This window comes from Mytilus edulis, chromosome 5 (assembly GCF_963676685.1).
Source record: "Mytilus edulis chromosome 5, xbMytEdul2.2, whole genome shotgun sequence".
Taxonomy (NCBI): Eukaryota; Metazoa; Mollusca; class Bivalvia; order Mytilida; family Mytilidae; genus Mytilus; species Mytilus edulis.
Window position 1 is genome coordinate 73,157,240 of NC_092348.1, and position 23,108 is coordinate 73,180,347.

The 23,108-nt window shown below is 35.8% G+C and overlaps 2 protein-coding genes across 2 annotated transcripts in view; one reads left to right on the forward strand and one right to left on the reverse strand.

Moving 5' to 3' along the window:
- Positions 1-9,866: 9,866 nt before the first annotated feature.
- Positions 9,867-14,013, reverse strand: LOC139524426 (beta-parvin-like). The gene is made up of 2 exons (XM_071319202.1): positions 13,527-14,013; positions 9,867-11,651 (listed from the first exon to the last, which is right to left on the reverse strand). The coding sequence occupies exons 1-2, from the start codon at positions 13,920-13,922 to the stop codon at positions 10,956-10,958; spliced, it is 1,092 nt and encodes a 363-aa protein (XP_071175303.1). The 5' UTR covers positions 13,923-14,013; the 3' UTR covers positions 9,867-10,955.
- A 3,238-nt stretch (positions 14,014-17,251) lies between these two features.
- Positions 17,252-23,108, forward strand: part of LOC139524427 (dipeptidyl peptidase 9-like) — a 31,387-nt gene continuing 25,530 nt past the window's right edge. The window contains exons 1-4 of the mRNA XM_071319203.1: positions 17,252-17,273; positions 18,863-19,251; positions 20,147-20,305; positions 22,637-22,808. Coding sequence (XP_071175304.1) covers positions 18,925-19,251; positions 20,147-20,305; positions 22,637-22,808 — 658 coding nt within the window. The 5' untranslated portion in view covers positions 17,252-17,273; positions 18,863-18,924. The remainder of the gene's footprint in view (positions 17,274-18,862; positions 19,252-20,146; positions 20,306-22,636; positions 22,809-23,108) is intronic.

Sequence of the window (23,108 nt, forward strand, 5' to 3'; positions counted from 1 at the left end):
AAGAGAGAGATAGAGAGTAATAACCACCATACAGCCAAAGACAGATAGAGAGTAATAACCACCATACAGCCAAAGAGAGATATAGAGAGTAATAACCACCATACAGCCAAAGAGCGAGTTAGAGAGTAATAACCACCACACAACCAAAGAGAGAGTTAGAGAGTAATAACCACCATACAGCCAAAGAGAGAGTTAATGAGTAATAACCCCCACACAGCCAGAGAGATAGAGAGTAATAACCACCACACAGCCAAAGAGATATAGAGAGTAATAACCACCATACAGCCAAAGAGAGTAATAACCACCATACAGCCAAAGAGAGTTAGAGAGTAATAACCACCACACAGCCAAAGAGAGTTAGAGAGTAATAACCACAATACAGCAAAAGAGAGAGATAGAGAGTAATAACCACCATACAGCCAAAGAGAGAGATAGAGAGTAATAACCACCACACAGCCAAAGAGAGAGTTAGAGAGTAATAACCACTATACAGCCAAAGAGAGAGAGATAGAGAGCAATAACCACCACACAGCCAAAGAGAGAGATAGTGAGTAATAACCACTATACAGCCAAAGAGAGAGAGATAGAGAGCAATAACCACCACACAGCCAAAGAGAGAGATAGTGAGTAATAACCACTATACAGCCAAAGAGAGAGAGATAGAGAGTAATAACCACCATACAGCCAAAGAGAGAGATAGATAGTAATAACCACCACACAGCCAAAGAGAGAGATAGAGAGTAATAACCACCATACAGCCAAAGAGAGAGATAGATAGTAATAACCACCACACAGCCAAAGAGAGAGATAGTGAGTAATAACCACCATACAGTCAAAGAGAGAGATAGAGAGTAATAACCACCATACAGCCAAAGAGAGAGATAGAGAGTGATAACAACAATACAGCCAAAGAGAGAGATAGAGAGTAATAACCACCATACAGCCAAAGAGAGAGATAGAGAGTAATAACCACCATACAGCCAAAGAGAGAGATAGAGAGCAATAACCATCACACAGCCAAAAGAGAGAGATAGAGAGTAATAACCACCATACAGCCAAAGAGAGTTAGAGAGTAATAACCACCATACAGCCAAAGAGAGAGATAGAGAGTAATAACCACCATACAGCCAAAGAGAGAGATAGAGAGTGATAACCACCATACAGCCAAAGAGAGAGTTAGAGAGTAATAACCATCACACAGCCAAAGAGAAATAGAGAGTAATAACCACCACACAGCCAAAGAGAGAGATAGAGAGTAATAACCACCATACAGCCAAAGACAGATAGAGAGTAATAACCACCATACAGCCAAAGAGAGATATAGAGAGTAATAACCACCATACAGCCAAAGAGCGAGTTAGAGAGTAATAACCACCACACAACCAAAGAGAGAGTTAGAGAGTAATAACCACCATACAGCCAAAGAGAGAGTTAATGAGTAATAACCCCCACACAGCCAGAGAGATAGAGAGTAATAACCACCACACAGCCAAAGAGATATAGAGAGTAATAACCACCATACAGCCAAAGAGAGTAATAACCACCATACAGCCAAAGAGAGTTAGAGAGTAATAACCACCACACAGCCAAAGAGAGTTAGAGAGTAATAACCACAATACAGCAAAAGAGAGAGATAGAGAGTAATAACCACCATACAGCCAAAGAGAGAGATAGAGAGTAATAACCACCACACAACCAAAGAGAGATAGAGAGTAATAACCACCATATAGCCAAAGAGAGAATTAGAGAGTAATAACCACCATACAGCCAAAGAGAGAGATAGAGTAATAACCACAATACAGCCAAAGAGAGATATAGAGAGTAATAACCACCATACAGCCAAAGAGAGAGATAGAGAGTAATAACCACCACACAAACAAAGAGAGAGATAGAGAGTAATAACCACCACACAGCCAAAGAGAGTAATAACCACCATACAGCCAAAGAGAGAGATAGAGAGTAATAACCACCACACAAACAAAGAGAGAGATAGAGAGTAATAACCACCACACAGCCAAAGAGAGTAATAACCACCACACAGCCAAAGAGAGTTAGAGAGTAATAACCACAATACAGCCAAAGAGAGAGATAGAGAGTAATAACCACCATACAGCCAAAGAGAGTTAGAGAGTAATAACCACAATACAGCCAAAGAGAGTTAGAGAGTAATAACCACAATACAGCCAAAGAGAGAGATAGAGAGTAATAACCACCATACAGCCAAAGAGAGTTAGAGAGTAATAACCACCATACAGCCAAAGAGAGAGATAGAGAGTAATAACCACCACACAACCAAAGAGAGATAGAGAGTAATAACCACCATATAGCCAAAGAGAGAGTTAGAGAGTAATAACCACCATACAGCCAAAGAGAGAGATAAAGAGTAATAACCACAATACAACCAAAGAGAGAGATAGAGAGTAATAACCACCATACAGCCAAAGAGAGAGTTAGAGAGTAATAACCACCATACAGTCAAAGAGAAATAGAGAGTAATAACCACCATACAGCCAAAGAGAGAGATAGAGAGTAATAACCACCATACAGCCAAAGAGAGAGATAGAGAGTAATAACAACCATACAACCAAAGAGAAATAGAGAGTAATAACCACCATACAGCCAAAGAGAGAGTTAGAGAGTAATAACCCCCACACAGCCAAAGAGAGATGGAGAGTAATAACCACCACACAGCCAAAGAGAGAGATAGAGAGTAATAACCTCCATACAGCCAAAGAGAGTTAGAGAGTAATAACCACAATACAGCCAAAGAGAGAGATAGAGAGTAATAACCACCATACAGCCAAAGAGCGAGTTAGAGAGTAATAACCACCATACAGCCAAAGAGAGAGTTAGAGAGTAATAACCCCCACACAGCCAAAGAGAGATGGAGAGTAATAACCACCACACAGCCAAAGAGAGAGATAGAGAGTAATAACCTCCATACAGCCAAAGAGAGTTAGAGAGTAATAACCACCATACAGCCAAAGAGAGAGATAGAGAGTAATAACCACCATACAGCCAAAGAGCGAGTTAGAGAGTAATAACCACCATACAGCCAAAGAGAGAGTTAGAGAGTAATAACCCCCACACAGCCAAAGAGAGATGGAGAGTAATAACCACCACACAGCCAAAGAGAGAGATAGAGAGTAATAACCTCCATACAGCCAAAGAGAGTTAGAGAGTAATAACCACAATACAGCCAAAGAGAGAGATAGAGAGTAATAACCACCATACAGCCAAAGAGAGAGATAGAGAGTAATAACCACCATACAGTCAAAGAGAGAGTCAGAGAGTAATAACCACCATACAGCCAAAGAGAGAGATAGAGAGTAATAACCACCACACAGCCAAAGAGAGAGATAGAGAGTAATAACCACCATACAGCCAAAGAGAGAGTTAGAGAGTAATAACCACCACACAGCCAAAACGAGAGATAGAGAGTAATAACCACCATACAGCCAAAGAGAGAGATAGAGAGTGATAACCACCATACAGCCAAAGAGAGAGATAGAGAGTAATAACCACCATACAGCCAAAGAAAGATAGAGAGTAATAACCACCATACAGCCAAAGAGAGAGATAGAGAGTAATAACCACCATACAGCCAAAGAGCGAGTTAGAGAGTAATAACCACCACACAGCCAAAGAGAGATAGAGAGTTATAACCACCACACAGCCAAAGAGAGAGATAGAGAGTAATAACCTCCATACAGCCAAAGAGAGTTAGAGAGTAATAACCACAATACAGCCAAAGAGAGAGATAGAGAGAGATAGAGAGTAATAACCACCATACAGCCAAAGAGAGAGATAGAGAGTAATAACCACCATACAGCCAAAGAGAGAGTTAGAGAGTTATAACCACCATACAGCCAAAGAGAGAGATAGAGAGTAATAACCACCATACAGCCAAAGAGAGAGATAGAGAGTAATAACCACCATACAGCCAAAGAGAGAGTTAGAGAGTTATAACCACCATACAGCCAAAGAGAGAGATAGAGAGTAATAACCACCATACAGCCAAAGAGAGAGATAGAGAGTAATAACCACCATACAGCCAAAGAGCGAGTTAGAGAGTAATAACCACCACACAGCCAAAGAGAGAGTTAGAGAGTAATAACCACCATACAGCCAAAGAGAGAGTTAGAGAGTAAAAAAACCCACACAGCCAGAGAGATAGAGAGTAATAACCACCACACAGCCAAAGAGAGATATAGAGAGTAATAACCACCATACAGCCAAAAAGAGAGATAGAGAGTAATAACCACCATACAGCCAAAGAGAGAGATAGAGAGTAATAACCACCATACAGCCAAAGAGAGATAGAGAGTAATAACCACCATATAGCCAAAGAGAGAGTTAGAGAGTAATAACCACCATACAGCCAAAGAGAGAGTTAGAGAGTAATAACCACAATACAGCCAAAGAGAGAGATAGAGAGTAATAACCACCACACAGCCAAAGAGAGAGATAGAGAGCAATTACCTCCATACAGCCAAAGAGAGTTAGAGAGTAATAACCACAATACAGCCAAAGAGAGAGATAGAGAGTAATAACCACCATACAGCCAAAGAGAGAGATAGAGAGTAATAACCACCACACAGCCAAAGAGAGAGTTAGAGAGTAATAACCACCATACAGCCAAAGAGAGAGAGATAGAGAGTGATAACCATCATACAGCCAAAGAGAGAGTTAGAGAGTAATAACCACCATATAGCCAAAGAAAGATAGAGAGTAATAACCACCATACAGCCAAAGAGAGAGATAGATAGTAATAACCACCACACAGCCAAAGAGAGAGTTAGAGAGTAATAACCACCACACAGCCAAAGAGAGAGATAGAGAGTAATAACCACAATACAGCCAAAGAGAGATAGAGAGTAATAACCACCATACAGCCAAAGAGAGAGATAGAGAGTAATAACCACCATACAGCCAAAGAGAGAGTTAGAGAGTAATAACCACCATACAGCCAAAGAGAGAGTTAGAGAGTAATAACCACCACACAGCCAAAGAGAGATAGAGAGTAATAACCACCATACAGCCAAAGAGAGAGATAGAGAGTAATAACCACCATACAGCCAAAGAGAGAGAGTTAGAGAGTAATAACCCCCACACAGCCAAAGAGAGATAGAGAGTAATAACCACTACACAGCCAAAGAGAGAGATAGAGAGTAATAACCTCCATACAGCCAAAGAGAGTTAGAGAGTAATAACCACAATACAGCCAAAGAGAGAGATAGAGAGTAATAACCACCATACAGCCAAAGAGAGAGATAGAGAGTAATAACCACCATACAGCCAAAGAGAGAGTTAGAGAGTAATAACCACCATACAGCCAAAGAGAGATAGAGAGTAATAACCACCATACAGCCAAAGAGAGATAGAGAGTAATAACCACCACACAGCCAAAGAGAGAGATAGAGAGTAATAACCACCATACAGCCAAAGAGAGAGATAGAGAGTAATAACCACCACACAGCCAAAGAGAGAGCTAGATAGTAATAACCACTATACAGCCAAAGAGAGAGATAGAGAGTTATAACTACCATACAGCCAAAGAGAGAGATAGAGAGTTATAACCACCATACAGCCAAAGAGCGAGTTAGAGAGTAATAACCACCATACAGCCAAAGAGAGAGTTAGAGAGTAATAACCCCCACACAGCCAAAGAGAGATAGAGAGTAATAACCACCACACAGCCAAAGAGAGAGATAGAGAGTAATAACCTCCATACAGCCAAAGAGAGTTAGAGAGTAATAACCACCATACAGCCAAAGAGAGAGATAGAGAGTAATAACCACCATACAGCCAAAGAGAGAGATAGAGAGTAATAACCACCATACAGCCAAAGAGAGTTAGAGAGTAATAACCACCATACAGCCAAAGAGAGATAGAGAGTAATAACCACCATACAGCCAAAGAGAGAGATAGAGAGTAATAACCACCACACAGCCAAAGAGAGAGATAGAGAGTAATAACCACCATACAGCCAAAGAGAGAGTTAGAGAGTAATAACCACCATACAGCCAAAGAGAGGGTTAGAGAGTAATAACCACCATACAGCCAAAGAGCGAGATAGAGAGTAATAACCACCATACAGCCAAAGAGAGTAATAACCACCATATAGCCAAAGAAAGATAGAGAGTAATAACCACCATACAGCCAAAGAGAGAGTTAGAGAGTAATAACCACCATACAGCCAAAGAGAGAGATAGAGAGTAATAACCACCATACAGCCAAAGAGAGAGATAGAGAGTAATAACCATCATACAGCCAAAGAGAGAGTTAGAGAGTAATAACCACCATACAGCCAAAGAGAGAGATAGAGAGTAATAACCACCACACAGCCAAAGAGAGAGATAGAGAGTAATAACCACCATACAGCCAAAGAGAGAGAGTTAGAGAGTAATAACCCCCACACAGCCAAAGAGAGATAGAGAGTAATAACCACTACACAGCCAAAGAGAGAGATAGAGAGTAATAACCTCCATACAGCCAAAGAGAGTTAGAGAGTAATAACCACAATACAGCCAAAGAGAGAGATAGAGAGTAATAACCACCATACAGCCAAAGAGAGAGATAGAGAGTAATAACCACCATACAGCCAAAGAGAGAGTTAGAGAGTAATAACCACCATACAGCCAAAGAGAGATAGAGAGTAATAACCACCATACAGCCAAAGAGAGATAGAGAGTAATAACCACCACACAGCCAAAGAGAGAGATAGAGAGTAATAACCACCATACAGCCAAAGAGAGAGATAGAGAGTAATAACCACCACACAGGCAAAGAGAGAGCTAGATAGTAATAACCACTATACAGCCAAAGAGAGAGATAGAGAGTTATAACTACCATACAGCCAAAGAGAGAGATAGAGAGTTATAACCACCATACAGCCAAAGAGCGAGTTAGAGAGTAATAACCACCATACAGCCAAAGAGAGAGTTAGAGAGTAATAACCCCCACACAGCCAAAGAGAGATAGAGAGTAATAACCACCACACAGCCAAAGAGAGAGATAGAGAGTAATAACCTCCATACAGCCAAAGAGAGTTAGAGAGTAATAACCACCATACAGCCAAAGAGAGAGATAGAGAGTAATAACCACCATACAGCCAAAGAGAGAGATAGAGAGTAATAACCACCATACAGCCAAAGAGAGTTAGAGAGTAATAACCACCATACAGCCAAAGAGAGAGTTAGAGAGTAATAACCACCATACAGCCAAAGAGAGAGATAGAGAGTAATAACCACCACACAGCCAAAGAGAGAGATAGAGAGTAATAACCACCATACAGCCAAAGAGAGAGTTAGAGAGTAATAACCACCATACAGCCAAAGAGAGGGTTAGAGAGTAATAACCACCATACAGCCAAAGAGCGAGATAGAGAGTAATAACCACCATACAGCCAAAGAGAGTAATAACCACCATATAGCCAAAGAAAGATAGAGAGTAATAACCACCATACAGCCAAAGAGAGAGTTAGAGAGTAATAACCACCATACAGCCAAAGAGAGAGATAGAGAGTAATAACCACCATACAGCCAAAGAGAGAGATAGAGAGTAATAACCATCATACAGCCAAAGAGAGAGTTAGAGAGTAATAACCACCATACAGCCAAAGAGAGAGATAGAGAGTAATAACCACCACACAGCCAAAGAGAGAGATAAAGAGTTATAACCACCATACAGCCAAAGAGAGAGATAGAGAGTAATAACCACCATACAGCCAAAGAGAGAGATAGAGAGTAATAACCACCATACAGCCAAAGAGAGATAGAGAGTAATAACCACCATATAGCCAAAGAGAGAGTTAGGAGAGTAATAACCACCATACAGCCAAAGAGAGAGTTAGAGAGTAATAACCACAATACAGCCAAAGAGAGAGATAGATAGTAATAACCACCATACAGCCAAAGAGAGAGATAGAGAGCAATAACCATCACACAGCCAAAGAGAGAGTTAGAGAGTAATAACCACCACACAGCCATTCGAATTCCATTTGTCATAGCCACAATCATGTCTTCTTTTGCAGTAAATCAAAATGTGTCTTGCAATATAATTGTTTTTGGCCATGCTGCAAAACTGACAACAGTGGGGGCAGAAACTGTTCATATCTTGGCATTTCTGTATGTGTTCTGCATGTGTGTGGTTGGTTTTCTGTTAAGTGAATTGTTGTGTTTTTGTCTTTTTGTTATACCAAGGCCGTTTGTCTATTTCTTCAACTTGTGATTTCTGTTTTTATTTGTGGTATATTGTCTTTTGAGTGCGACTCTATAATACACTGGTACAAATGATTGATTGTTGGTAACTTAACGTCCAGTGAAAAGTATTTCTAGCATATTCAGGTATGAAGCATTGAAGGTATCTAACAAGGCAGTACAAAGGAATACGCTAACCCTTAAAAATAAATCTTGTATTGTTTATATTTGCTATCAACAGTCATCCAACAGTTTTAGTCATGTTAGCATCTTTGTAAAGCTTGATTGCTGATAAATTTTGTCAGCGAACAACTTCTAGCTTTCCGTTAAAAAAAATCATTATAACAGACAAAAGAAGACAAAACTTTAACATTCAAGGACAAGTAGTCATCTGGGAAGTAGCTGTTACCATAATAGATATAAACCATGGGAGTATTTAGATCTTTTAAACTTTCAAATTTTCTCTATCTATAACAGTTTTCAAGATCATGGTCCAGTAATGCATATTTTAACCTCAATAGTATGTTCTATTTAAGCCATTGCATCGATATTGGTTGATTTAAAAGAACAATAAATATATATAACTTTTAAACATTATATCTTTTGGATCATTCACTTCACTTCACATGGAAAAGATTTTTTCCTACTTTGGAAGAGGATATCCTAAAAGGATAAAAGACGGTGACAAGTTCAAAGTGAAGGCTTTTGCTCACCTGGCACTATGTGAGGCAAACCTTCTATGGCAGCAATGAGTTTGACATAGCTCAATGAAGAGAAAGTAAAATCACAAAAATACTGAACTCCGAGGAAAATTTAAATGGAAAGTCCCTCATCAAATGGCAAAATCATATGATAAAACACATCAAACGAAAGGAAAACAACTGTCATATTCCTGACTTGGTACCAGCATTTTCAAATGTAAGAAATGGTGGATTGAACCTGGTTTTATAGCGCTACACCTCTCACTTGTATGACAGTCACATATACTTTATGTGTTATTCTTCAAAGATGTAAAAGTTTGTATCACAGAAAACGAAAATATACAAGGCTAGCTAAAGATATTAAACAACCATAGAACTGATAGATGGACATTTAATACAAGGCAATGAAATGACTTCAAATGACTCTATAAAACATGTATGAACATAACAAAAATCTTCCATAAGCATCTGCCAGCCATTTCTACAATATCGTTTTACCTTAATTTGATATTCCTAAACCTATACTGAATGTATGTTTATAGAGGAAACAATACAAAAACAATATTTAACAATAATGTTCCTAATTAATTTACATATATGATAAAAACTAGTAAACTTGGTAAATCACGTTCTTAAAAGCAATTTCTACCTCTGCCTGGAACATTTTTATCATTATCAATAGACCAGTTTGCATTGGTAGCTGAAAGCAGAGAATTACAAATTAAAAGTACAGTTAGTACTTGCTGACAAATATGAAATTTCACATGGCTAGATGTTGATTTAATAGTAATACTACATTACTGTCTTTTTGACACAAATGGAGAGTTGTCTCATTGGCAATCCTACCAAATTTTCTTATTTTATATGTTATTCAAAACCCTCTTATGTATCTGTATTTAGATGTGCTATTAGTTTGCACATGGTCGTTTATTGTCTTGGTACATGTACATGAAACACCATTTAATGTTATTTTAAATACATTTTATTTAAAATTCCTTTATATGATAAACATATTCTAAACAGTAATGTATAACAAAGTAAGTACATGTATATGTACATTGTATACAATACATGTACAGTATCAGAATTAAAACCTAAAATAAACTAACTCATAAGTTTTACATACATTTTGACATACAAAATGTCAAACTAGTAAATATCAATGCATGGATGATTGTCATCTGAGAATTAATACAAATTGACATTAGAAAAGATACCTCAAAAAATATTTTTCACAATTCTTTCTATGGTCCAATACAATCTAGGCAAATTACCATCTTATTTAACTTTCTCTCATACTTCATCATGTTCATGGTATCTCTTAAAAAACTAATTTGCCACATTTTGATCTCTTCTGCTACTTCCAAGTTATGAAACGTTTTAACACACAAGAAAAAAAACATATTTTTTCATTTAAATTTATAAAGTTCAAAAAGCCAGAAGAATTTCAATGAAATAATTCATTCCTGGAATACTCAATATCATAGGCAGATCAAGGGGGCCCTGCCCCTCCCCCCCCCCCCTTTTCATGGGAAAAATTTGGTTGATTATATAGGGAATCACTGTAGCATGACTGGAGTGGCCCCCACCCCTTAAGAAAAATTCTGGATCGGCCACTGAATATGTATATTTTCACATTTGTTTACTATACAATATTATGTCTTAATTTGTTTTCATTGTTATGAGCACCATAAGTAATTTTATAAACATGATTATAACTGATCATACCAATTGCAATAGTTTTTACTTCCCATATTAATTTTGATAGAATGCTTCAAATTCAAAACAAAATAATCATCATGATCATGATAATGTTTGTGGTATCTAAAAACATTAAAAAGAAAAAAACATCAATAATGATAAACAAAACATGCAAAGGGATATAACTTTGTAATATATCATACTGCTTACTATGACCTGCCATATATCTATAAATACATTATAAAAATCTACATCTTTAAATGAACAAGTTTGATGATTTTATTGCACATATTATAACTAAGCTTTTAGCACGGTGGATATACTGATTCTGTTCCCAGCATTCAATGTATGCTTATGCACCTTGGCCTTTGTACTTTGTGAATATATTGTACAATACTCGGAGGGTTGATTTCAGATCTTGATTGACCACATCTTCTGGTCTGGCCTTTGGTCTTGGAAGTCCTGCATCCTGCATTAAATCAAAGGCAAACTGTACATTATGCACCTTTTGATCAAACGTAGAGGCGGTTTGGTGATAGTCATATAAAGGAACAAAATATCCTTCTAATAAACCCATCAATAAAACCAGGTAAACTCCATCGTGAAATTGTGCTTCTAAATCAGCCACTTCAAAGTTTATCTTGAGTAACTGTTTGTTGACAAATGTAACCAATGTTTTCTTTACAAGATTAAGTTTGTCGGGTGCATGATCGAATAATGTATCAAAGGCATCACGCTCAAATCTTGCTCCGATATCGTCATTTATTGTTGTGATATCTTCTACTACTTTCTTGGTCTGGAGTATGCCATCCCTCTTTGTTACAACGATTAAGTTGACGGACACATTATCAGGCATTCTGATTGGTGCTCTATAATGTCTTGCTAATGTAACTAACAAATGAAGAATGGCAACGAGATTCTTTGAATGAACTTTATCAACAGACCATCTGACTTGATTCCATTGTAACTGTAACAACCTGTTTATTACTGAGAGTATTATCTGTAACTTCTGTTTCTGTCCCTGTTCTGACTGGGTTACTTCTGGTACCTAAAATTAAAGCAAAAATTTACTTATGAAGATATACATGTACATTGATATATAGCTTCATTTTTTGTACTATAAATGACATAACACTAAAGTATGTTTGTACTAGTATAATTGTATGTATGAGTGTATGTTGGGTTATTTTCAGTTTGTCACAAACATGTTATATTAACAATGATTAATGTCTTGCCTTCTGCAACAACAATTGCAAGTAGAAAGTTGCAACCAGACTAAATCAAAAGTGTTTCAACCCATTTTAAATCATTTTCTATAATTTACAGGATCTTCTTGTGCTATGCTGTTTTACCACTCTCACAGGTTAGGGGTAGCGTTAAAAGAGTCATGATCATTGAGATTCAGAATATACACATATTTACACTTGTATACATGCAAATTTGTCTTCAAAGTTAAGGTAGATTCATGGTATACCGCCATCTTGGATTGTACAATCACAGTACAAAATCGGTCTAGTTATTTGCCCAAATCAGCAAATTTGGAAACAGATTTGCAATTTAATGGTTAGACAGTTTTTTTTATATAAAGAAAACTTGTTAATTTATTGTATTATTCAAAATATTTTAACAAATATCAACCTTTTTGGTTTTTAAAATCATTTTTTTTTCAAAATGAGCCATTTAAGGGGAGATAACTCTTTTAATACAAAATTTATACTGGGCTAATAGGGAAATTTTTTATTTTCCCTTGTGGAAAGAAAACAAGTTCGGTGACACCATGTTTTCTTTTTATTTTCTTAAAACATATTATCATGATTATGAAACCTATCTTCACATAATTTATTTCAAAATTCTACTCAAATAGTTTTTTTTGTATGCACTCTTATGTGTTTTTTCATGAACAAACTAACCAAATTTAGGCAATTTTCAACGACTCATAGCTTGAAAAATAGCACGGTGACCCATACTTTTTATTATATTTTTGAAAAAAGCATAGTAAAATCTTCATTTTGGCAAATTATAAGAAAATTCTGTCTCAAAAAACATTTACTTATGATCTACCTTAAAATGTTTGAGCCTTTGAGGTCATAACTTCAAATTACATTAGGTCACTTAGAAGTGTATTTTGAGAGGGAGGGAGGGGGTCATTTGCAGACAATACCATGAATACAGTTTAATACATGATGTAGACCTTAACGCCATATGGGTACCTGTGACACTCAACCTGAGAATTAGAGACACTTTAACTTTTGACGTCGTACATATATACACCATTTTTGTACACATCCCTTTTCCTTTGCGAAATTAACATTATTGTATATGCATTTACATGTACATGATATACATGTACATGATATATATATGAGAATGTCTATGATATCTAATACATGTAATAATGGCAGGTAAATAATCTCATGATCACTCATTTACACTCATATGTTTAATGCAGCTTTTTGATAAAATAATAAAAAAAAAGACGCCTTCCGTCTTAGAAAGACGTATTAGCAAAAATAAAAAAAAGCCTTTTTAGACAGTAAAAATAGACCTGAACGCCATATGGGTATCAGGATCAGGATTAGACAGAATAATCATTTGGACTAGTCACTACATGTATTTCTATACACCTTATGGCTAATCCCGGCTGACCCGGCCGCTTGAACTTTTGACGTCAACAACAATCACTTTTCCATTGTGGCATCAGATATTTTGCTTTATGAAGTCAAAATTTTACGGGAACCTGTATGATATCCAGTAATGGCGGACAAATAGCGATAAGGTGTATTATTCAACTAAATCATGTAAATCAACTGTAATTTTTTTTCTAAACAGGACAGGGTGACAACAAAACACAGCAAGGCGCCAAAGCATGCCAAAAAAACATCCTACACTAAACATATTGTATTTGTATTTAGAAGTGGTGTACCTGAACTCTTATATCAGCCAATTTTTCTATCAATTTTTGCAGAATTTGACCATCAAATAAATCTTCCAGAATGTCTTTCACTATGATTCTGTCATCTGCCAGTACGTCATTTATCCAATCAAGCAATATCTTTATTAATTCTTGTACTTTAGGGTCTTCTTTGGATGTTGGTTCAATCATGGACCTTTCCTCTAACTCATCTAGTAAATAACCCTCTGGACCAACGTCTGGAATTGTAGGACTTGTAGGAGATTCAATTGCCATTTTGCCTTCTTCTTCTAGAATATTTACTTCTTTAGCTTTCTTCTTGCGACCAATTGTCCCAATTTTATCAAGGAACGATTCATCCTTTTTCTTTGGCGTTCCAACGGTCGCAGGATTGGGTGAGGTTGCCATTTTCACAACAAAAATCCAACCGGAAGTACTCGCATTCCTGTGATAGGTGCGTTTAAAGAATCATCTTTAATGTTCAATCGTTTGGGCAAGTCTCTGATCTTCACAAATTGCCATTGATTATTAAAACTGATCGATAGAATAACATAAACAAATACGAAATGTTACTATATTAACATACACAAACAAGAAATATTACTTTGATCAGAGTGTTACCGTAAACATAATATAATAAAATCATATTTCAAAAATAAAATAATAATATTTTATAACAATAACTTTTTTCCTTAGAAAATATAAATAATCATTGCTTGTTTTGTCCTTAATATAAATGGGGATATGTACGATGCTACATCTAAAGTGATGTTGCACTTTTACATTTTATATTAATCATTTCAAAATTGTATATAAGCAGTGGCGGATCCAGGGGGGGGAGGGGGGTTCCGGGGGTGCGCACCCCCCTTTATTTTTGCCGATCAATGCATTTGTATCGGGACATATGTTTTGCACCCCCCCTTTTGCCCTGGGTGCCCTGGGTTAGCACCCCCCCTTTCGAAAATTCCTGCATCCGCCCCTTTATCAGTTGAATATGCATTCACGGTATGGGACCGACCAAAAAAACCAGCAATGCTAATTTTCAGGCCAAATTTTAGGGATTATGGATTTCTAGGCCCCTGCTTATTTTTGTTCCTTGGATGGAAAACATTTATATATAAAGTTTATGCTTATTTTTATTTTTAACACGTTCTTTGTTCTGATGTAACAGTTTCATACAATGAAATTTGTATTTTTAACAATAAAAGTAAGTCAAGTACAACACTAATATGTCACTCTGACACTGCTGCGACTCAGAAAAACATAACAAAGTCAACATGGTCAAACAGAAAAAAAAACGATCCTACTATTGTACAATCTATTTCTTCATCACGGTTCAATCAAGTTTCTGTAACATGAGCTGAATTTTCCGTCTTCTTTCACCATTTTTGTCTAATGTTGTTCCTTGATTTCTGACAGCAACCCCATCTGTTCTTCTTTAAACTCCTCATTCATGATCTCTCAAAACATTAAAAAAAAAATAAACTTCATTACTTTTTTTAAAAATCTTTTTCCGCCATTGTCTTGTATGAATATCCTGCCTTTGAAAGGCACACCTCTGGACAGGTTTCAGAGTAGAATAAATATATTGGTGTATATAACACCCTCTAAATGTTTCTCACACTTTTTAAAATCTAAAACAAAAAACAATTTACGCCTTTGACTGAGTGGTTGCAAGCAACCCTTTTTCTTTATTCACCGGTAATGTTAATAATAGTGTATTACGTCTAACATGCAACGCAAACTGAGCAAAGTTTTCTACTAATGTTCTCTACAAGATGAAGAAAGTCAGTACATCCACATTTACATTGACAATTACAGAGCAAGGCACAAGCATCCACTTTTAGTTGTGTATGAATTTCTAGCTTTTCTAATTTTCTACACTTCGCGCAGAGCTTGCTATTATTGAGAATGTGTAAAAGTTCAAGCATGTGATGATTTCTAGCAGAAGATTTATTTCGACAAAAGGGTAAATTGTTCAAATACAATGCTAATAGATATAAGAATAATTTATGTGGTATGAGTGCAAATGAACCAACTCTCCATCCAAGTCGCAATTAGTAAAAAGTAAACCATTATAGGTCAAAGTACAGCCTACAGCACGAGGCATAAGCTTCCACCGAACAGCAAGCTACACATGACCCTTAAAAGGACAAGTGTATAACTATTAAAAAATTCTGGGGAAAAAACATCGGTCTTATCCATATGAGGAGAAAAAAACGATCGAAAAACAGGAATCACTTATGAACCACATCAACAAATGACAACCACTGAATAAACAGCTTTCATCGGTTAAATTTCCTTCTTATTTTTGCGAATGATATGTTATCAAGTTATTTACCAGCCTCCGATATCGCATGATGATGTCAGTTTGTCTATCGTGTATATTTGGATTGTCGATATAATTTTATTAAATAATTTACCAATATGTAGAAGGGAAAAGGCGTGGATCACATAGTTGTTTTTTCACGCTTCAGGTTATGTCAAATTGACATTCAAATAATCTGCAGCGTGAAAAAACGACTATATGATCCACGCTGCAGGTTATCTAAAATTGTCATTCAAATAATCTGCAGCGTGAAAAAAAAACCGACTATATGATCCACGCTGCAGGTTATGTAAAATTGTCATTCGAATAATCTGCAGCGTGAAAAAACGACTATATGATCCACGCTGCAGGTTATGTAAAATTGTCATTCACATGCATAACCTGCAGCGTGAAAAAACGACTATGTGATCCACGATGCTGGTGATGTAAAATTGTCATTCACATGCATAACCTGCAGCGTAAAAAAAAACTATATGATCCACGCTGCAGGTTATGTAAAATTGTCATTCACATTTTTGCATATGCATGGAAAACTCAATTTTATGTGATTAAAAGAAAACTTAACGATGTAGTTTTAAGATAAGATATGAGAAGCTACATGTAGTATTTTTTTATATATTTTCAGTAAGAAATAGAAGCATTGGATCACGGGACTCACTTTACTGTTACATCCGATGAAATAGGTTAGTTCATAACATTTTCCATAATAAAAGTTACTTTATCTGAGTTATCTCCCCGTGTAATGCGAAGTTAGACAAAAAAAAAACCAAACAGATGAAAAATGATTCTGTCTTAAAATATTCAGTCGTAACAAATATGAAAAAACACATTTTACTCATGATCTGCATTTACATGTTGAAAAATAATTTTTAAAAAATACGATCGAAAATTGCACATTTCACTCTGACAGGTCACCCGGGATACCCGCTGTGTCGTTAAATAATCCGGGAATTCCGAAAATGACCCCTTTTTCACGGATTCCTAAGCCTTTAGACTGATTTCATACGTGATTTTCCTTTGAAATACCGGCAAATTCGTAATTCTAATTAAGTTAATACTAAACCATTGGAACATGTGAAACTGTTTAATTTTTCGATGCATTTTCATTTTATAGGTTGACAGGTATGCACAAGTACCTAAAGATGTTTATTCAAACACACCTTATACATCAAGACGTGTGCCCAAATATAGTATAAGAAACAAATGCATCAGGAAGGTTTTTTAAAAAGATTTTCTGAAAGATAAATCATTAAAATCGAAGATAGTTGTTATAGTCTTTATATATGTGTGTAAATAGCCATGTTGTGAAAAAAAGGATGTAAACCCGGAAACATTTTCAGTCCGTGTATGTTTTGTATTTTATTGTAGTTGGTCACTCCAAAGTTTTTCTCTTTTGTCAACAGAACAGTTTGTCCTGAAAATCGTACAAAGTTAGAAATTTACCATATATATATGATGCATTTATTTCTTTAGTTCTCAAATGTCAACGGGAAGATAAATTCAAATAACAACAACATCACACAAGAATCCGTTAAAATTATCTAATATCTAATCGTTATTTCAACAGTTCAAGTCATGAGAAAAATTTCTAAGAACGCATATAAATATACGTATTTATAAAAAAATGATCCATACTTGAAGGGTATGCCATGATATAATTATAATTTTTTGTGCTATAGACAGGCAGCTTTTAAACCTAAACATCTTTCTTGAAATGAAAAAATTTTGATAAAATTACTTTTAAAATTTTAAAGTTTGCTTATTAAACATTGTTAAATGTCAGCTAGTGTAACAGTAACTGCTGCACCATCACTAATTGATGTTTTCATAAGAGCTGTTATCATCAGCCTGACATCCTGACCCAATCATACTTGGTCGATCGGCATCCTGTCCCAATACACCTAATCGCTATTTATTCCATTCCGGATAAGTTCTGAAATTACACAACTTTTTCATCCAGTTGAAGCTATCTGGGACCCTGTTTGAACAGTGCATCATGCATGATACTTTTTAATGAGAACTGTTTAAACTATTGTAAATACTTCTAAGAAAATAAATATTTACTTCAATTTAAATTTTTTTTTAAAGTGGACTTACATGTATCTTCAATCTTTGTCGTAATGAAGGGGTAATCTCTCTTGTAAATTATCCTCTCTTGTAAAATTATTATCACTAATGTAGTTTCTCCTTTGTACTAAGATATTGTAGGTGGCGCTTTAAAAATATTAAAGAATCAATGTATAGAATGTAATTGGTTAATCGGGTAATTAAAATGATATGAAAACATGGAAAAGTTAAAAAAAAAAATAATAAAAATTAAAAGAAATTTATCTAATCTAAACAGATCTAATCTATTTAAGTTTACTAATGATCGCTTTTTAAAGTTTTTCTTCCCTCATTTCACTACTGATGACCTCTATTTTTCGGAAGCCTCACCCAAACAGGAAGTTGTATAAACGACTGTTTTTCCCAGATTGGACTAAATAGCGATAAGGTGTATAGCTATTTGTCTGCCATTACTGGATATCACACAGGTTCACGTAAAATTTTGACGTCATAAAACAAAATATTTGACACCACAATGGAAAAGTGATTGTTGTATGCGTCAAAAGTTCAAGCGGCCAGGTCAGCCAGGATTAGTGATAAGGTGTATCATACTTATCCTGTCCCAGTGACAAGTGATTGTACTTGCAAGTCTTTAGATTAAACAAAAGAAATTACATGCCCACTTCTATGGGTGGGCAGAGTGGACAAGGTAGTAATTTTGCCCACCCGGTGCCCACTCCCATGGTGGGCCGGTGGACAAAGCAAAATTCACCCTAGCTGTAGCTACATTTTTATGATTGAATGACTTCCTTTAGATATAGCATTGTACATAAAAATTTGGAAATTAGACAAGTATGTAAACCCAATTCATCAATTTCAGACATTTGATTACAACAAACAAACAAGTGTATGTGAATACCATATAAATCTTATTTGTAGAGTTCAGATTTAATGTCTTTTTGTCTATTTGTAGAGTTTTAACTGAATATGCCAGAAACCCACCAGTAGAGTTTATACTTACACATAATTCTTGCCATGGCAACAGAAATGATGATGGACTCTAGTGATTTAGCCACTTCTGATTCGCCAAAACATAAACAACCATCAGCACCTAGATCCTGGGACATGCTACGCCATGATATCAAACAGAAAAGAAAACTTTTATTGACACTAGCCAGTAGAGTTCCCAGTAGTTTCACCTTTAGAACTGTAGAAACTCAACATGGACCCCATACACGACTTTATTTCCTGGGAATTCCACAGAATTGTAGAGAGAACACACTTTTATACGTAGATATACCAAAGGCAACAACAGAAATTGTTCCAGGATTGCAGTGGAAAAATCTTTTAGATTCTTTCCAGGTATTCTAATATGTAGAATTAATCAATTCATACACCTTTCTATTATACTTACATCTGTCATGTCTGTTAAAAAAAAATTAACAGATTTTTAGAACTTTCACCAGACACATTTTTACAGTCCAATTTCTGAAATACTGTCTTGCAATCAAATTGAATCAGTTATGAAGAAAAAGAGATGTATTGTGTTTAAAATTGAGACCTCAGCTCTAAAACACACAAACAAAAAAACACCAGACAAAGACATCTGGAGGACAGCATACAGTTCAAGAATACTGTAAACCAACTTATTTTCGCGGATACTTTATTTCGCGTTTTACCAATTCTAGTCCATTTCGCGCCTTTTAAAATTCGCAATTTTCTTATTTACTTGATGTAGATTAATAACGATTTACTTATTCGCGATATTTTTCTCCTCGCGAAAATAAATCGCTCGCGAAAATAAGTTGGTTTACAGTAGTTCGTATACCATAAATTTACAAGTTGTACTAAAATATTTTTAAAAGACACATATCAGTAAAACACATTAGGTAATAGCTACATGTATACACAAATTGCCACTTATTGCCATCCAATTTGAGTTATAAATTGCTTTGGACAGGCACATTGAAATACCCTGATATGGTGCAGTTAACTTATCCAAAGTTCTGTTTGAAACATCAGAATAACACAAGGTCCATTGAATGTGCTTTCAAACACTTAGTTATTCAAAGAACACTTGTTTTCGTTTTCACTTTGTAAAAAAACACATTTACCTGGCAGCTGCAAATATATTATGTGTTAACTAATCATGCAAAATGAAAATCATCATTGTACATGGTATTTAAGATAACTTTTGAAATAAATACCATACTCTCCAACAATTATTTATTATTTCATTCGTTGTTTATTTTAATAGGCATCATTAAGTAATGGTCAGCTTTCCAGAGAAGAGCAGTTGTTACGTGAAAGAAAAAGACTAGGAACGTATGGTGTCACATCGTACGATATGTCTGATGGAAAATTTGTTTTCCCCGCATGCAATAGTTTGTTTTCATGTGTAGATTCAAATGTATTGGTGAGTTTTACTCCAAACCTTTGAAGAGCAATTTATATTCTATATTTACATGAGTCACTTTTTTGAACCTCATTTTTGTTTCCTAGACCTGGATTAACCCTTTAACCCCCAATCCCGCCTGTAGGCGTGATGGCGACAACCATTATTTGATGGCCCGTATGACCCTCCATACTTTTTTTGAACTGCCCAAACTGAACTGTCATGATAGCAGGGACTTCAACCAAGCAGTTCATGGTCCATCAACTCTTCTCAGATGTCTGTTCGTGAAAATTTGGCACTTTGAAAGCCATTTAAGAGTTCAAAATCGGAAAAACATGAAAAGTAGCCAAAATCAGGTGGGGGTGGGCATCTTTTGATGGCCACTACGTAACTGGAAGTGACTGTTGGTAAAAACTATTATCATATATGCATGCATAGGTGGTATAGGAACAAAACAAGGTATAATATGGCCAATAGGAATCTAGTCTGTAAAATCTAGGTCACCGTTTTGTCAAAAATCCATAAAAACGGACATTTAGGCAGACCTGACTTGACAATAATAATTCCCAAGCAAGACACTGAAGTCCAATATACTCCCAGCTAGCATGAATGGACTACTGTAACTATAGGGTAATACTTGAATGACAAAAAAACACAGTCTTGTCGGTGTTCACCTCTCAAGGTCGTTTTGAAATCGGAAAATAGACGGAAAATTACCATTTTTCACTGGGGGTGGGTTCAAACCCACGAGAAAATATTACACCTCCCACCCCACCCCCCACCCATGCCATCCGCCCCCAAATTCCAATAAGTAGTTTAATAGATGAGCATCAGTTACAGCATCAGGAGTTTGCTCATTTGCATATAATTTGCATATGTTTGCAAATTTTCGAAAATGCCTGATTTCCCAAAAATGTCTTGGGGGCGAACGAGTTAAAGTAAAAAAAAAATTTCACGATTTTCAACCTCTAAAGAGTGTTTTAGTCAGTTTTACACCCCAAAACGACCCTCAAGCTTAACAGAAGCCAAATAAAAAAATTTCAATCAAATAATTTAACCCTTTAACCCCCAATCCCGCCTGTAGGCGTGATGGCGACAACCATTATTTGATGGCCCGTATGACCCTCCATACTTTTTTTGAACTGCCCCAACTGAACTGTCATGATAGCAGGGACTTCAACCAAGCAGTTCATGGTCCATCAACTCTTCTCAGATGTCTGTTCGTGAAAATTTGGCACTTTGAAAGCCGTTTAAGAGTTCAAAATCGGAAAAACATGAAAAGTAGCCAAAATCAGGTGGGGATGGGCATCTTTTGATGGCCACTACGTAACTGGAAGTGACTGTTGGTAAAAACTATTATCATATATGCATGCATAGGTGGTATAGGAACAAAACGAGGTATAATATGGCCAATAGGAATCTAGTCTGTAAAATCTAGGTCACCGTTTTGTCAAAAATCCATAAAAACGGACATTTAGGCAGACCTGACTTGACAATAATAATTCCCAAGCAAGACACTGAAGTCCAATATACTCCCAGCTAGCATGAATGGACTACTGTAACTATAGGGTAATACTTGAATGACAAAAAAAACACAGTCTTGTCGGTGTTCACCTCTGAAGGTCGTTTTGAAATCGGAAAATAGACGGAAAATTACCATTTTTCACTGGGGGTGGGTTCAAACCCACGAGAAAATATTACACCTTCCACCCCACCCCCCACCCATGCCATCCGCCCCAAAAATCCCAATAAGTAGTTTAATAGATGAGCATCAGTTACAGCATCAGGAGTTTGCTCATTTGCATATAATTTGCATATGTTTGCAAATTTTCGAAAATGCCTGATTTCCCAAAAATGTCTTGGGGGCGAATGAGTTAAAAGAGTAAAATAATACAGAATTTTGCCATTATTTTTTTCTGTCTCAAGAAGTTAAAAAAAAGTATGTGCCAAAAAGTTTGAATTCCAATTCTGGGTGAAATTCATCTATAACTGCTGGTAGTGATATTTAGCAATTCAGTCTTAATTTGGTTCACAGATTTCAAGTTAAAAAGAAGTGAAAGAAAAAATAGTTAACAAAAATTTGTGTAATATCACGAATATTGTATTAGAGTGCAAGATTATATTTTTCCTGTGATGTATAAAAACAATAAAAAATTTTATAAATTTATTTTGCAATGTCTGCGTTTCATTCATTGACATATTGTCTGTTTCAAAATAGTTTTAAGCTGACTATATGATATTCGCTCACAAATTATTGAAGGCTTTATGCAAATGTGGTTTTTGGTTCCTCTCTTATTGATGTCACACCTATCTTCCATAATTCATATCTGATTTATATATTTTTTTTTATAGTCAGAAGAAACCATATTACCATTATTTATTAATACCAGTACTACAGGAGCCAGGCTAGACCCTAAACTTTGTCCTAAGAATACTGACTTAGTCGCTTTTGTACATTGTAATGATATTTGGGTGACTAACACAGTTACACACCAGGAATGCAGACTAACATTTGCACACAAAGGTAAATGTTGTTGTTTCTTCTGCATTATATGTATAAATGAATATAAAGAAAAACAAAAGTACTATCATACAATGTTATTTACATTCCTGTAGAGAATGCAAACTTTTGAATTAGAAAATGAACAATAAAGAGTTGATTGCTCTTATAGACTTTTAATCACTTACATAGTACAAATGTATATAAAATATGCTTGTACACCAGGGACATAATGTTTAAATCCATTCATTTCCAGTCTTTAGAACATTGATTAACTAGGAATACAGAGCAAGCAATGGCTATGATATCTGTCAACTATTAGCA

Excerpts from the sequence above, each read along its gene's own strand:
- LOC139524426 (XM_071319202.1), bottom strand. The coding sequence starts at position 13,922 with ATGGCAACCTCACCCAATCCTGCGACCGTTGGAACGCCAAAGAAAAAG. Across the intron at positions 11,652-13,526 it reads TGGCTGATATAAGAGTTCAG|GTACCAGAAGTAACCCAGTC; the intron begins GTACACCACTTC and ends CTTTAATTTTAG.